Source organism: Phragmites australis, chromosome 20, assembly GCF_958298935.1.
Source record: "Phragmites australis chromosome 20, lpPhrAust1.1, whole genome shotgun sequence".
NCBI lineage: Eukaryota > Viridiplantae > Streptophyta > Magnoliopsida > Poales > Poaceae > Phragmites > Phragmites australis.
In genome coordinates, this window is record NC_084940.1 from 9,256,102 (window position 1) to 9,273,411 (window position 17,310).

The window sequence follows — 17,310 nt, forward strand, 5'->3', positions numbered from 1 at the left end:
ACTCCAAACTCTAGCAAGTGGATCTAGGGGGAGAAACTTCTATGAGGCCCGCGCGAAGGACCTCGGAGAGACCCCCATCCGCGCCGTGCACGCTCGATCGCACGGCGCGCGCACGTGCGGGCCTACGTGCGCGCAGACACGTGTCGCGACGCGACGGAGGTCTACGTGAAAGATCCGATCTCACATAATTTTTTTCCGATCTAGGAATCTAGGGAATTTTTTGTGCTTGGTTGTGGGCGGGCAAGAGCGGCAAGAGGAGGGACCAGGTCACAACAAACTAAGATGGCGTAGGGGGTTATCTGCGAAATGCGAATGGTGGAATGGGGACTCCCTCGCTGCCATTAGATATGAATCGGACGGCCTCTAGTCGCCGTTTGCACCAAAAATTTCGCCCTCCATCTCATCTTGGGGGTTGACGATGCTTTGGAGCTCGGTGAACGGCCCTCGTCGCTTCATTTCTCCTCTTCCGCTCGTTCCCCTTCCCCAGCAAAGCGAAGGCCGGGCGACCGAGAGCGACGGTGCTGCGCCGCCCTTCGCCGGAGCCCTCGCCGGAGACGACCGGACGCGAGGTACGACCGCGGCGCTCCTCCTCGCCCTCTCCTCCGTGCTAGTGTGGTGGCGCAGACCCGAAACCCTAGATCTCACTCGTTTGTGCGGCGGCAGTGGGTTGCGGCGGGCGAATCTAGATCGTTCGTTTTGGTCTGTAGAGTCCCTTGTTCACTGTGAGGTGAGCCCTGGAATCCGAGTATTTTCGTCCTGGTATCGCGGGTTCATCCGCTGCGGTTCGGCGGTGGATTAGCATTAACAGTGTAATTTCCGAAACTTTTTGCTGTTCCGGCGGTGGTTCGCCGAGAATCTTTCCTCTTGGGATAGTTTCAGTACCAGCAGCTCGAGCAAGTGAAATCCAGCTGGGCGAAAAAATTATTGGAAATGGATTATGGTTACTGCCACCAAGATTGCACTCTGCTTATGGAGCATGAGGATGTGTTTGCTTCTAGATGAAACCTTGCAAGCTTGGAGATTTTCGCTTTTTTCCAGTAGAATACAGCAACCTAGTCAATGTTCTAGGGATAACGGCGCAGGTTACCTAGCTGGGGTTTATGGTTGCGATGGTCTGAGATGTTGTGACCACTGGAGGTGTTGACCATTGCAGTGGCGCACAGTCTTTAGTTCCAAGTGCATATGTGATGGGCTAGTGGTAGCGGCATCATGGCCTCTGGATATTGGTGGTACAAACCTGGTGCATCGGGCAAGTAGGGCTTCTCTTTGGAAAGGAGGAACCTCTGCTTGCTTTGGGCTCACGGTTGGGAATTGAGATCATGCCCCTTCAGAGAATGCTGCATTGGAAGACCTAAAGCACCACACTACAAACACCAAACTAGTATAGGCCATACTGGGATGTGTTCCATTTCAATGATCAACTTGGGCGAAAGGTTTCATGGCTGGTTGGTTACTGGATTATTCAGTTCAGTAACCTCCGGTTATCCTTTAAATCAATCAAGAATTTCAATCCAAATTGAATTTATCCATTCCTACACATTTGGGCTCGCAGTCGAATTTGTTTTTAGAAACACCACCTGCATTATCATGTCTTATGTCAAGTATGTCTCAAAATCTGTTTCACCCCATAAATATTCACAAAAAATCCACAAACCATTCAATTTTGTTTGACAACTTTGAATCGCTACAGGTTTGAGATTTCCAGTTACATGCAGGAATTCCCTTTTTTTCATCTGCTTTAAACATATACTTGACTGATAATAGTTTCCCTATTCTCATTTTTCCTGCGTTCACATTTCCAGTGGTGCAAAGATTGTTCTGCTCGTACAATTCCATGCTATGGACATTTTCTTGTGTGTATATTCCCGTGCTATAACATCCCCTGTAGATTATGTTCCTTGAATTTGATCACTTTCTTGTTATGTCATTTTATTTGCTGTATTGTTATTGGTACAAGCAGCTTGTTTTAAGTACAAATTTACATATTGGGAGGATTTTTTTTCTTTGGTCTGTCAAGTGGGTTCACTGATTGGGTTCATCTGTAGTTTTAGATCCAATTATCATTCCTACTACATTAGAGGCAGGATCTTATCCTGCAGTTGAGGGACCATGAAGTTACTTTTCCATTACATTAATATCTCTTAACCGCAAACTTATAGCAACTTGTCCAATCCAGATGTGTGATTTTTTTGTTCATTTCTCGTTTACATTCTAAAACAGAAGGTAAAGTAACTAATGTGTCCTGACCCAAGTGTTTTTTTGGCAGTGTATTACTTCACAGGCATTGAGCTCCTCATTTTTTTTGAGTTATTCTTGGCTCACGCTGAATAATTCATTTGCATTGTGGAGGAAAAATGAGCGGTGCTCCAAAGAGGTTGCATGAGGAGGGTAGCCACTCTACACCTGCAAAACGACCTTTGGACGATAGCAGCTTGTATTCAAGTCCTTCGGGGAAAGTTATTCAATCGGGCAGCAGTGATTACCATGGTTCTTTTGATCATGATGAAAGATTTGCTAAAGTTCAACGTGTTGAGCCCCGTGATGATAAGACTAGGCCATCTCTGGCACATCGGATGCCTATTGGCTCTAGCAACTTTGTTGACCATCCCATCTCATCTTACAGCAGATTAGAATCAAAGCAAAACAAAGATGCATGGGACACTAAGGCAGATGATCGTGAGACAAGGGCTGATGCTCGGGATGTCTTTAGTGGCTCAAGGATTGAATTTCAAGCTAATAGTGATGTAAAGATGGATAACAAAGCAGATGAAAGTGAAATAAGAACTGAGAGAAGGAGTAATGCTGATTACAAAGGTGATACCAAATTTGACAAGGACAGTCATCCTACTGTCACATCACACTTAGGCTGGAAAGACAATAAAGAACATAGGGGCAAAAGATTTTCTGAACAGCCAGCTGATAATATGGATTGGTGTTTCCCCCGACCTGGTCTGCAAGGTACAGATGAAACTCCCAATGTTCCAACTCCCGTGGAAGAACGTAACTCCAAGGATGCACATGAATCTACTGGTGACAACAAAACTGAACCTAAAAGTGAAGATAGGTTCAGAGACAAGGACAGAAAAAAGAAGGATGAGAAACATAGGGACTTTGGTGCTAGAGAAAGTGATAGAAATGATCGACGAATTGGCATGCAGTTTGGAGGTAGTACTGTTGAGCGAAGAGAAATGCAAAGGGAAGATAGGGATGCTGAAAAGTGGGACAGGGAAAGAAAAGACAACCAAAAGGACAAGGAAGGCAATGATAGGGAGAAGGATTCTGCTAAGAAAGAGTCATCAGTAGTAACTGAAAAGGAGAACGTAATACTGGAAAAAACTTCATCTGATGGAGCTGTTAAAATTGCTGAACATGAGAATACAACTACAGATTCTAAGGCACTTAAGGATGATGCATGGAAAGCTCACGATGCGGATCCTAAGGACAAGAAAAGAGAGAAGGATGTGGATGCAGGAGACAGGCATGACCAAAGGAGTAAATATAATGATAAGGAATCAGATGACAATGGTGCTGAAGGGGATATGGAGAAAGATAAGGAAGTTTTTGGAAGTGTCCAACGCAGGAGGATGGTGCGACCAAGGGGAGGTAGTCAAGCATCGCAGCGAGAACCTCGATTTCGCTCCAGAATGCGTGATGGTGAGGGGTAAGCTTGACACTGCACCTTGCTGTGTTTCTCAGAGTTCTTTTGTTTTCTAATAACATGATAATGTAAACACAATTGCATTGTGTTTACCATTTCTGGAACTATGAATTAAAGATAGGAACATGCTGTTTAATATGTTTGAGATCTACTGATGAGTGATGACAGATCAGTGATAAATCTCATGATCTTTGTTTCGTCTTGCAGGTCTCAAGGTTAGTGAAATGTCTACATTCTTGACTGCATACAATGGATAATGGTGCTTTCCTTTGGAACTGGAGTCATTAAAAGAGCAGCCTCCATAGTCAATATCTGTTCATTTATATCTGTATCTATTCATTATATATCAAAAGATCAGCCTCTACTTTTCCTCCACAAAAGACTTTAGTATTCAAACTTTCACTCCAATATTTTAAAATTTCTTGACATATTATGTTGCAAGGAGGGCATTTATAATGCTGGCACAATTTTTGTGCTTTCTCCATCTTTGGCTGGCTAATGCCAGCTGATGAGAAAAATGGGTACATCGTAGAAATGATGACAATCTGGTTGTTGAGTGCATAAAATGATTTTTGGCATAGCTCTGTAAGCTCTCAGGCTTTGTTTTGTTACCTTAGTATTCTCTTCATCATTGCAGGTAAGTCAGAGGTGTCTGCCATTGTTTATAAAGCTGGGGAATGCATGCAAGAGCTGCTGAAATCATGGAAAGAGTTCGAAGCAACCCAGGATGGCACAGGTGCTGAAAGTTTACAAAATGGTCCTACTCTTGAAATTCGAATACCTGCGGAGTTTGTGACCTCCACTAATCGTCAAGTAAGTTTACTGGCTTGTCAGGCAATCCCTTGTTTAGTCACTTTAGCTATCTAAAATCTGGTGTTGGGACTGAAGTTCTGTCAGCCCTTCTGTTATTTATAATATCATAGGAGCTTCCTTCTATTGTGAATTCACTTGATTTTTCCGGGTCATGGTCACATTTGCCATTTGTCTTACAACTGCGCCTGCGTGCACCAGGATGTTTTCTTTTGTTTTACACTTCTGAAATCATATGCGACAAATATTACGCTGCTCATCTAGTTGATAAAACTGTTGTATAATAAATGTAGCTAATTTCTTCATGTAGCCCCTTCATTCATTTGTCAAAATCACTGTTGTTGCAGGTAAAGGGTGCTCAGCTTTGGGGAACAGATATTTATACAAATGATTCAGATTTAGTGGCTGGTAATTTCCCGATTATTGTTCGAAATTTCTAAATAGTTCCATTTTTAATAAATGTAAATAGTTCAGAAGTTTTTCTATCTTCTAATGCGTGTCCCTTTTAGTGCTAATGCATACTGGATACTGCTCCCCTACGTCATCACCTCCACCATCTGCCATCCAAGAATTACGTGCGACTGTTCAAGTTCTATCACCGCAAGAGAGTAAGTATTCATTCATTTTGTGTCAGTTAAGTCGGACTTGGTTGGAAGGACAGACGGTTGAATGAATTTTCATAAAACTTGGTATGTATCCCAGGTTATACTTCAACATTGAGGAACAATGTCCGTTCACGTGCTTGGGGTGCTGGGGTTGGTTGTAGCTTTCGCATAGAACGCTGCTGCATTGTTAAGGTATTGAGACTGGAGACATCAGATCAATACAATGCCTCCTTTTGTTGGTTTCTGTTGATGTGGCTACCATGTGAATCCTTTTACCGATACTGTTTTGAAACCTTTTACTGATCACTGTTGCATAGAATGTTTCCTTAGCATCTTTTACATGCTTTACAGAAAGGTGGTGGCACCATTGATCTTGAGCCTCGCCTTAGTCACACATCAGCTGTGGAGCCTACACTTGCTCCAGTTGCGGTTGAGCGAACAATGACGACAAGAGCAGCAGCTTCCGTAATTTTTTTTAACCTTCTGTATTCTCTTTATGATTCTTTTTTTTTTCAGTTGACTCAGTATACATTTTAGTTTACAGTTTATCCTTCAACCATCTTTTTGCCTTTTATACCGAATTTCCCAATGCTGTTGATACAGAATGCATTGCGTCAACAAAGATTTGTCCGGGAAGTCACAATACAGTACAATCTCTGCAATGAACCATGGTACCTTTCTGATCCGCCTTCTCACACCTCAGAAGTTTTGTCCAATACATGTATTGCCATTTCTACAATATAGTTTTGTGTTTTCGACTAGTTCTTACCATGATACATCTTTTGCTTGCAGAAGCTACCCTTGTAGTTTTCCTGTTTAGTTTGCAGCTAAGGTTCTATTTTCTGATATTTTTCGTCCTTCAGGTTAAAATATAGTATTAGCATTGTGGCTGACAAGGGACTTAAAAAGTCTCTTTATACTTCTGCAAGACTGAAAAAGGGCGAAGTCATATATTTGGAAACACACTTTAATAGGTATGAAGCATTTACCATTCACTTTGTAGACCTTAATCCTGATGATTTGTTCTGTGTTTTGACTTCTCCTGAAGTTTTGCTTTTAGTTTCACGGAACTCACTGTTATTTCGATTTTGGTACTCACAGGTACGAGCTGTGCTTTAGTGGGGAGAAGCCTCGTAGTATTGGATCAAACTCCAATGCATCTGATGCAGAACCGGAAAAACACCAGAACAGTAGTCACCATCCCCAAAATGGGGACAGAGGCTCTATGGAACATGAACTTCGTGATGTGTTCCGATGGTCTCGATGTAAGAAGGCCATGCCTGAAAGTGCCATGCGCTCGATCGGCATCCCACTACCAGCGGAGCAACTTGAGGTATTTCTGCTTCCTTCATGAAAGCTCTTACTGTCTGGAAGACAAAGACAATTTACATTGCATTTTGTTACCACTGCGGTGCAGGTGCTGCAGGATAACTTAGAGTGGGAGGACGTGCAGTGGTCGCAGACTGGTGTTTTGGTTGCTGGGAAGGAGTATCCCCTTGCCCGAGTGCATTTCCTCTCGTCGAACTAGTAGCTGAATGCTGCAACCAACAAAGGAACTATTCTTTTCCCGGACAAGGCAGGAGCTTCTGAATGCTGCGGTGTTTCTATTGTACAATGTTATGTATGATGCACCAATGCTATGTGTATAAAGAAAGCTCAACTGTTGTAGGCTGTGTTGTGTGTGTAGTCTTTACGTTAACAACCATATTCGGTAGGATTGATTGCTTCTGCCCATGTCTGAGATGTATTTGTTGGTTTTTCAGGTCAGTCTGATCAAATAATTGGTCTCTGTAACCTAAACTATTAGTGGATTTTTTTTTTCACTATAGCAAATCCATTGGTTATGACTCATGATATACTACTGTCTCCTTAAGCCTGTCAGTTTTTGTTATGTACTCATACACATCAGCTTGGCAACAAGAATGATCTGACGATGGATTGTTTGGTCGAAGTGATTTGTCCGTTAGGAAGTGACCGCCTGTGGTGAGGGTGCGTTGTGGGTCCCCTGGTGGTGTTCTGACGATGACAGTGGGCCCACGGTGTGTGGCACTGAGACTATCTTGCACCGCGCGTCAAAGAGGACATGAAAGCGAGTTGCGGTGCAAATCCGATCGTGTATCAGACTATCAGTGTATGAATCTGAAACTGGTGGATTCTGTATATACAAACATCATGGAGTAACTGAAAGGCACCATCCACATGCAAAGTTGATTACTGATCACTGTTATCTGACCACACCCACAAGGACAGCACAATGATGCCCACTCCTCTGAGTGCAGCTGGATTTGCTGGAATAGATCTTTTCAACTTTCCAAGACGTGGCACGCATGCGTTTGAAGTTCTGAACAGTAAGCCATGCATACGTGTGCCACTGCTCGTGCAGAAACTTCAGCAGCATCTTTCTAATCTTTGATGTGGTATTAGCACTCGCCCCGTTTCAATTTTCTCAACGTATCACACAGGAACGTCGCCGTCGAAACCTTCTGTCAGGATCACTTTGCTGTCTGTAATGTAGAGCTTCATCCCATCTGAGAAACAAATTTACTTGTCACATATTTAGCCTCTGGTACGGATCATCAGAGACGTAAAGCGAAAGCCCAGGTGAAGCAAAGCTCGTTCAATGGGCCGAGTCCTGACCCGGTATGACTTTATTGACGGCACCGTCACCGTGAGAGTAGTACAAGTTGGGGAGGCCCATATATAACCCATATGACATCCAAACGAGAGACCATCCTTCGATATTTTCACGTGTGCATACGCAAATATTGTTTATTAGGATTATTTATTTATATTGAGATTTGTATTTAAAAAGTAGTTAAAAATATAAATAGATGAGAAGAATTAAGGTTAAATGATTCTTAGATGGGAAAGATAAACGGCTGAGATAAATATATATGTACCGGCCCATACGGTTTTGTATTTCCCCGTTCATTCATCACTATAAGGAACGGAACGGTGCTTCGATTGTGTGTGCGGCGTTTCGTTCGCTTGGTCGGTCTCTGATCTCCTCTCTTACCACGGCCCAAGAAGATAGAACATCAGCACGGCCCGGGAATAGTGACCCGCATGCTCACTAAACAAGCTGACGAACAGAAAAGATACCACTAAGTTGTTACGAATATCTAGTTCTAAATTAAATCAAAGAGTTAATATTAAATATAATTAATAAATAGTTAAATTCGAAATTAAAAATTATAAAAAATTAGTAGTTCGATTTTCATATGGTTTGGGGAGCAAACTAACTAAATAAAAGTCCAAATAAAATAAAATAAAAATAATTAAAATTAAGATTAGAATAGAAAAAAGAAGAATCCATATCAAATATAGTTTTTGAAAAAAAATTACTACAAAAATCAAATGCCTAAATAAAAAGTCAATGTAAGAATATAATATATCAATAGCTAAAATTCATAATAAAAATAATAAAATAATTTAAAATTCTTACTAAGATAATATATTAAGAAGCATAGTGTAGTTTAGGGTTATCGCATAAGCAAGCAGTAGGCAAGGCACACACGTATACAACATATATTTTGATTTTAGTTGGACTGCCTACAACTTACGTATGATTTTAGTAGTTGATCAAAATATATATGAATCGAATCAATATATATTTACGATTCGGATACAAGTTTAGAGCATAAATAATTTTCTCTTTTACTAACCTAATTTTTATACCTTTTCTTATTTTATGTGTTTTGTAATTAAATGATATTAACCTCATAAAAAACAAAAAAAAATAATTTTTAATAAAATATTATCTCGATAATATTGCAGCCAAAATATCCGGTTATTATGCTGTGACCACTGGACCTCTGCGAGAGAGACGGATCTAGCCAGTACAACTAGCACCGCTAGCGCGTTCTGCACTGCATGCAGTCTCCGATCAGCTGCGTTGCGTGGTTCCGGCCTAATTAATTTGCTGGGACATCGACGAACGTGGTCACTCACCCGTTGGTAGGTATAGTATGCTCTACACAGGACAGCAACATTAACCCGATCACATTGCCCGTGCAGCACAGCTCGCATCGACCTTAATTCTTCACGGGCCACGAGCTAGCGGGCGGCGTGCGTGCTGTCAGGTGCCGATCACTCGCCATTAACTAGCGCGGGTGTCAACCTGACAAAAACCGTGGCCCGGTCGGCGCCCGCCAGCCCCATCGTCGTCCAGCATGTTTTCCACCTCGGCCGATCGATCCGTCGTCAGATCACAGCGAGACACGGCGGCGGTTGCGCGGCACCGGCAGCGGATGCAGAGGAGGCTCATCCACCTCTCTCTCCTTCTTTTTCCTCTGCTGTCTTCTCTTCCTCTCCCTCATACACGGGCTGTGCGAAGCAGTAGGCTGAACCCCAGCCCCCTGGATCAACGGGCTGGAGGCACTGGGATCGGAAGAAGCCCGGCAAGGCGGAGGACATGTTGCATGGTGTGTGCTTGGCTTTTTCACTGCTTCCTGGTAGCTATAGGTTGAGGTGGTGTAACGCAGCGGCCGGGATGTACGTTGTTGACCAAGCGAGCTGCCGTCGATCGATCGGTCTAGCGAGAGTTGTTCTTCAATGCTATACTAGCTGCGAAACAAGAACGGCAGTGGTGGTATGCGTGCATGCTAAACAGTGGTAACTGACTGCGAAAATAAATTTCATCTGAAGAAATTAACTGCGCGGCAAAAGGAGCGTGTATAGTGGATCTGGCGACAAGTATATAACAGCATGAGCCCACCCCCGAGCTTTACGAATTCGCAGACATTGTCAAACGACACGTCAAGAAAACGAACGGACAAACGCTGCGAACTGGAAATTGTAACCACTGATCACCTGTCTAGAAAACAATTTAACAGGAACCCACGCTGCTCCCTGTAACGTGTAACCACTGACCACTGGCTTTGCACCCGCGGCGAACGGCACAGCAACCGGCCGGGCCCGTACGTGCTGTCATGCACAGACAACAATCAGGAGCAACCTTGCCACCACCCGGGAGCCCTCTTCATTGATCCTTCGCCGGTGATTGAGCTGGTAGTCCTCGGTTCCGCCACCTCTCCTGGAGTTGTTCGTTCGTCTGAAAGTTTGCTTGCCACGAGGGCCAAACCAAGCTGCACTATCAGGGTTGCTCGTCGTGAGGTCGCTGTCCTGAAGAGTACCAGGCCAGTCGCCAGGATCCAACAAGGTTCGTTTCAGAAGTCAACTGTTGGCTGCCCTAGTTGTGTGTTGCTCGCAGGGGCGGATTCAATGGGGGCTAGGGCTTGAGCCCCTCTACCCTTCGGAAATACTTCAGAGCCTCTAAGTCTCTTATAATTTTTGGCATAAAAGAGGAAGAAGATGAAGAGAATAGAGGAGGAAGAGGAATGAGGAGAGGAAAAAGAGAAGAGGAAGAAGAATAAGTGGAGCTCTTTCTAAAATTTGGCTTTGGTTCCGCCACTTATTGCTCGTTGTGGTTTGTCAACTGTGGTGAAGCCTGTGATTCATCCTGCCATTGCTTCTACTTTTCTCTCTTAAGCTTTATGCAATGGTGGTTCGCTGCATCGTCCCTCACTTGCCTACGATTAATATGTTGTGCGAGTGTTGTCGGGTATTTTAGTCATGTGTTAATGGGTGATTAGCTCTAGTGAGATAATTAGCTCGAGGGTTACTCCCTCTATTCTCCGAGTTAGGTGTGACACTTGTATTTTTTTAATCATATTTTCTTCTACTTTATTAATATAATCGGTAGTTTTTATTTTGATTTGTTTTAAAAAAAATCTGTTATTAGGATCGTGCTAGGTGGACCTGAACTTGAGAATTCTCTTTCTGATATCGCATTGAGCTGTATGATATGCACCAGCCGATTGATCGAAAAACCTAAACTTACGAGCAGTAAAATCACTTATAACCCAGCACCCGTACACTGTGTGTAGTTTGACTCCGGCTCGGGTAGGACCATAACAACGCGCAGCAGCCTCCGGTGCAGCCCCAGGGCCCTACCCAAACCAATCGTCACCGCGACCGTCATGTGCGGCAGCGCCCACACGGGCACACGGCAATTGGCAGTTTGGCAACTGCCGGCCGGCCCCATGCATGCCCCCAGCCGACCAACACCGCGGCACGGCAAAACCCCCTCTTCCGGCTCTGACCTCTCCTTCCCATCCCACCACAGGCCGCGGGCGCGCGCGTGCCCACTGCCCGCGCGCGCGCAGCAACGCGGCACAGCGACCCTTCGCTCGGCGGGCGCTCAACTGATCTGATCGGGGACAGGGAGCCCGGTAGCAACAGCTCACGCCCTGCGTCCCGCCGTGTGTGTAGCGGCAACGTCAGGTGTCATGTGCCCGTCCCGTCCCGAAGTGAACAGGAGCCGAGCCGCTCCCACATGGTGGGCCTCGCCCTCGCGGATCACTGGTTTTTACGGTGCCATCGACTGTTTCGTTCGTTCGTTCGTGACTTTCCCGTGCGCGCAGGTGAGGCTCGTCGTGCGTTCGTTTTGCGCTGCTCCCCCACCCGTCAGGGACAAGAGTGCACAGAATTCAGTTCAGTTTTGCATGGCATCAGCTGTACGTACTGACTGTCACCGGCCGGTGGGCCCTCCGGAATCACATGGGTGCTGAACCTGAACATTCCTAGCCCAGGCCTCAAACCGGAGCCCGTTTTGCAATTAGATAGGTTCCAATCCCACATGTTAATGGGAGACTTCCTCTCTCTCTCTCTCTCTCTCAAAAAACATGTTAATGGGAGAGAAAATTTCATAAAACACCAGGTTTTAACATCAACAATGACACACGGGTAGATGAATAGCAGTCATATCAATTGGACCCACCTATAAGTGAATCACTCTATCTCTCTCCCGTGCATGACCATCGTGTCCTCCTCCCATGCTTCCATCTTCTTCTAATACGACTTTATCTACTCATGTGTCACTGTGGATATGAAACAGGTGGGTTTAACCGACATAACTGCCACCTCATCTACACGCATATCGCTGTGGAGGTTAAAATTTGGTGTTTTATGTTATATGTGTCATATATACCTGGTGCTACGTGAACGAACAAACAAAAGCCGGCGTTTTGTGTGACATATGCCTCTAAACCCCGGTGTTTCGCAAATTTTGCTCAAAACGTTAATGGTTCCAGCCCCACACGTTTATATCATGAATTCGCTTGTACGCACAGCAACGCTTGTCCGGTATCACATGATGCAACTCTCCTGTGACTACAGAGAGCTCGCACTGTTCTTTTTACCCCCACCTCTCTGTAGTCTGTACCAGGCTGCACTTAGCACTCGTATTTACTACCGCCATGGCGCTGCTCACTGCTGTGTGTGTGCGCGCGCTCATGTGCTGTACCCCGAAGCCCATCTCACGTCCAATAAACCATCGTGGATCCAGGCCAAACCGGCGCCAGATGCTACACAACATTTGCTTCACTCGGTCCTCGTCTTGCACCACGCCATCACGAACGATCCTCGACGGCGGAGGAGGCCGCGCCATGGGGATCAGGAACGCCAGACGCACGCAGTAAGACGGAACCCGTTTCGGCCGGATCTTCGTCTTCCCTTCCAACCACCGCACCATCAGGGAGAGTAATGGCCAAATTTATGAGCGGCGGCCACCTCCATTACCTCGTTCCGTGTCATCAACTCTGACTTTTTCCCGCGAGAGGCCTATACGTCTAAACGGTCCTAAAGTCTCCGAGCGCTAGGCCGCCCAAAACGTGGCTTGCGCCGGCGTTCTGCGTACACTTTGTGCCCTCCATTGCATCACCTGCGGTGCCGTATCGTTGCGCCATAGAAGAGATTAAAATTTTATCAAAATTTTGCTAATTTTGAAGGGAAACAAAATATCTAATTTTAAAATTTTATTTCACTAGCATATAAGGCACATAGGATAGATAACGAAAAATAATTAAAATTTTACAAATTTCGATATTTTCATCGGTGAATGAAAAAAAAATGTAAAACCAAATTGAAATATGGGCATACGGCTGCGGCTGCCTGCCATGGTCGACGGCAGCTTGTGCGGTGGTGCGTCGGTTTTGGGTTTGTGAAGGTGATCGTGGGTCGGTGGATTAATGTGCCAGAGTGAGAAAGATCGATCGAACTTCTCCGGCGGACAAGGATTTTGATTTGGATCGAATGGTCTTCACTTGTTTTTATCAAGGACAGCAAGCCGCTCCTGAAGATGCTCCTGTCCTGTAGATACGAGATGTTATCATGGCAGAGGTATACGGGGGCTGACTTCTCGACAAAACGGACCTGGAAGATGTAGATGAAATAAAAAATAAAAAAAGATGTAAATGAAATATTCCAATGGTTCTTACCTACTGTTCTACAACAATACTAACACGACCGTTGATCTCTACACAGTGGCGGAGTATGGGATCAGATCAAGGGTGACCAATTACTACCATGTACATACGAGGGGCAATGACAGAGCAAACGCCGCCGGCCTCTCCCTTCATGACATTATTGCATCACAGAGTGACCTCGCGAAGATGCCGATGCCGATGACATTATGCAGCAGCAGCACACATCGACGCGCAATAGCTTGCCACCCTTGGACGCCACCCTCATGCTCAGCATCGTCTCCAGGTTCGGCAGGGCAGCATGGGCAACTGACAAACAAGAGGGAGGGGGGGGGGGCAGTTTCGCTTCCACTGCGCTCCGCCCGTGTCTCTATACAAAGTGTTACATGATGAAATGTGATATCATTAGTAACAATTGAGTAAGATCTGTTAAGATGTCTTCTTAGCTATATGCTATCTTAAATGTCAATTCAATTTGATGGTCAAACAAAACACAATTAAACTTGATTCTTAATCCAAAGGTCCATGGAAAAACGATTTGTAGCGTATTTGCAGGATCCGAGTCTACATGGCTCGATATCATCACTTGAAATATTATTTTATTTTATTTCATGTTAGTGTTATGATATTGATGCTAATTGATGAGGATCAAGAGCGTGATAGGAAAGTATTGCACATCATGCTTAAAAAATGGTACCTCAAGTTGAGATCCAACAAAAGCTCGCACCGCCTTAATTTTCCGTTATTTTGTTACAATAGCCTTGATTCACACCGCAAAAAAACAAAAGTTTTTTAGCATCAAGGGCGGATATCCCAGGCACTATTCTAACATCTACAATGATATCGTGCAATAATAATGTATCTAAAATATGCGATCATATATGCAATGCATTACATGATAAAGATTTGTTACGGTTGACGATAACCACATAAGAGTTGTCTAAGACACATTCTTAACCACTTGGGAACGTAAGGGAGTGCTTGAATCAATGGTCAAACAAAAATAACCATCCATCATGGTTTTCCTGTACTATCAAAATAGCATTGATTCTTAACCCCAAAGGTTCCTATAAAGGTAACTGTTTTTCTTTAGATCAAAGGTATAGGAAGTCCACTGTAGTTTGGTTGCAACAAACCGAAGTGTGTCTGTCGTCAGCATGATAACATCTATCTCTAAGAATTACTACTACTTATATTCCATTTAATTCTTATGCAACAAGCCTAAGTGTGCTTGTTATCAGCATCTACCTGTAAGAATTATTACCACTTGTATTCCATTTAATTTTTATAGTTGTGAGATTGTATTGAATTTGGTATAGTTGGTGACAACTGTATAACAATGGCTTACATATGCCACACGATGACGCCGTAAATGATACTCCAGCTCACACCGAGGCTCCAACAAAAAACCGGCGTCACCTAGTGTGATTTTCCTCCAGTCCTCCACTGTCGCAATGTCCTTGATCCTTAATCCAACGGTCCATGTGTATGCACGTGTAGCCATAAGCAAAATTCCAACGGATTCGAGTCCGTGTCGTCACTCCTCTATTCTCTAAGATGGAGTATCATTAAAAAACTCTTTTTTTTATTTTCTGGCTCACTAAGACTACTCCTAATACTAAAATTCTAGCACAATTTCTTGTGTTGCCACGTCACATTATTTCTATAACTAACCAACCTAATAAACACTTCTCACTTATAATTTATATATGATATCATATCAGAGTTGTATCTTACGCAAGATACTATTATTTTCTTGTTCTTCTTTAATTAATTAACACATTAAAAAATTTATATAACATCTTATTTATATGCATAATACTTTATATTGGGAGTAGCCTAATGTCAAGATAATTAAATGAGTTATCTTCCTCCTTGCGTTGAGCTCTCTCTGTCTCTCACTAGTCAGTAGTCACTAGCCTAGCTGCTGCTGCTGCTGCCGCCCTTTTTATTCTTATCTCCTCGCCCTCTCTTCACCTCCTTACCTGTTGTTTTCCTCCCTCCTCCCTTGACCCGTCGTCCCATGCTAAAGCCCGGGGTTAGGAGCTAGAGGTAATCTGTCTCTCTCTCTCTCTCTCTTTCTCTCTCTCGGTCAAGGCGAGTGGGGCAGCACTGCGCGCGCGGCATGGATGCCATGGACGTCAAGTACAAGCCGGTCATGTTCCCCAACGGCGGTGCTGTTAAGAAGGTGAAGCCGGCTGCCGTGGCGCCGGCAGCTGGCGAGCCGATGTACCGGGAGTGCCTCAAGAACCACGCGGCGAGCCTGGGCGGGCACGCCGTGGACGGGTGCGGGGAGTTCATGCCGTCGCCGAGGGCCAACCCCGCCGACCCGACGTCGTTTAAGTGTGCGGCGTGCGGCTGCCACCGCAACTTCCACCGCCGGACGGTGGAGGGGTCCCCGCCGCCTGCGCCTCTAGCGCTGCCGGCGCCCGTGACGGCGAGCGTGCTCCATGGCGAGCCGCACCGCGGCGAGGAGACGCCGGAGGACAGGCTCCCGGGGGTCATCGATGGCGACGATTCCGACTCCGACTCGGACGGCTCGGAGTACGACGAGGAGCGGTCGGTGTCCCCGCCACCGCCGCCGCCGCACCACGTGCCGGCGCCGGTGGCGCAGCAGCCTCCTCCGCTGCCGTACTTCGCCTCGGCGCCGCACATGCTGCTCTCTCTTAACTCCGGCGCGCCCGGGTCAGCTGTCGCTGCTGCGGCCGCGGTCCAGAGGCTCCCGGCCCAGCTGACGCCGTCGAGCGCGCCGGCCCCCGGGGCGATGCCGAGGAAGCGGTTCCGCACCAAGTTCACCGCCGAGCAGAAGCAGCGGATGCAGGAGCTGTCGGAGCGGCTCGGGTGGCGGCTGCAGAAGCGCGACGAGGCCATCGTCGACGAGTGGTGCCGCGACATCGGCGTCGGCAAGGGCGTCTTCAAGGTCTGGATGCACAACAACAAGCACAACTTCCTCGGCGGCCACAGCGCCCGCCGCAGCGCCTCCTCCGGCACCCCCACCGCCGCCGGCGCCGCACCGCCATTCAACCCGTCCACAACCACCACCACCACCACCACCACCCCTCCCGCTCCCGGTCACGCCTCGTCCCCGCCAGCCGCCACCACCGGCTTCAACATCAACGGCGCCGCCTCCTCCGCTCCCACCGTCAACGCCGGACACCAAGAGAACATCAACGGAGCCTCTTTGGCGCAGTCCGAGTAAACAACTAGAGAGAGAAGGGAGAATGGGGAGAAAGTGAGAGAGAAACATGTAGCTTAATTCCAGTGATAATTTCCTTTTCTTTTTTCTTTAGTCTTTCCATCTAAGAAATTAACCCCAAGAAAGCATGCCGCCGCCGCAGCTGCCTAGAAATCCAAGCTTCTTCCCCTGTATGTTCTTGGGATCTGATGATGATGGTGATGCTGATTTTAGGACTAGATTATCTCATCCCAACCAAAAGTTGTAGCCATAGCCTGCCTTCTTGGTTGTTCTTGTCTTCCATGAGCTGTGCTCAGAGCAGCAAAGCTGGGAGAGGGTTCTTCCTTCTAGACTCCTAGGATCCCATGCTGCTGTGCTGTGACAATGTGACATGTTTCACAAAACGGAAGCAGCTCCCCTCTTGCTCCTCTGAGCACTGTTCCTTCCATTAATCAATTGACTTGCTTGTACTTGTGCCGTTGTGCGTGCTATTAGGAGTAGGATCACGCTAAGCCCATCATTAGAGGGGCATATTATAACACTCGCATGCATGATTTCGTAGGAATCTCTGTTCAGTTAAACAACTAACGTACCCTTAAACTGACGCCAAGCCAAGCTAATCTCAAAGCTATCACACGTCCACAGTTGTACTTGTTGCAATGCTTGCCAGGCTCTACTGGGTACAGTACTGGTCACATCCATAAGTGAGGTTCTTCTAAGGTATATTTTCTTTGACTATAACTTAAATATTCTATATGTCATTAGGGGTCACTTATAAGTGACTAAGGTAGTTTTATG

The 17,310-nt window shown here is 45.8% G+C and overlaps 2 protein-coding genes across 2 annotated transcripts; both read left to right on the plus strand.

Annotated features, from left to right (window-relative positions):
• Window positions 1-408: 408 nt before the first annotated feature.
• LOC133901363 (uncharacterized) lies at window positions 409-6,929 on the plus strand. Its single transcript, XM_062342719.1, has 12 exons — window positions 409-569; window positions 2,267-3,661; window positions 3,866-3,873; window positions 4,296-4,471; window positions 4,816-4,876; window positions 4,978-5,076; window positions 5,171-5,265; window positions 5,425-5,538; window positions 5,677-5,744; window positions 5,937-6,047; window positions 6,175-6,406; window positions 6,491-6,929. The coding sequence occupies exons 2-12, from the start codon at window positions 2,355-2,357 to the stop codon at window positions 6,599-6,601; spliced, it is 2,382 nt and encodes a 793-aa protein (XP_062198703.1). The 5' UTR covers window positions 409-569; window positions 2,267-2,354; the 3' UTR covers window positions 6,602-6,929.
• An 8,370-nt stretch (window positions 6,930-15,299) lies between these two features.
• Window positions 15,300-16,984, plus strand: LOC133902143 (zinc-finger homeodomain protein 9-like). Its single transcript, XM_062343736.1, has one exon. It carries the CDS (start codon window positions 15,463-15,465, stop codon window positions 16,534-16,536), a length of 1,074 nt encoding a protein of 357 aa, XP_062199720.1. The 5' UTR covers window positions 15,300-15,462; the 3' UTR covers window positions 16,537-16,984.
• Window positions 16,985-17,310: the final 326 nt, after the last annotated feature.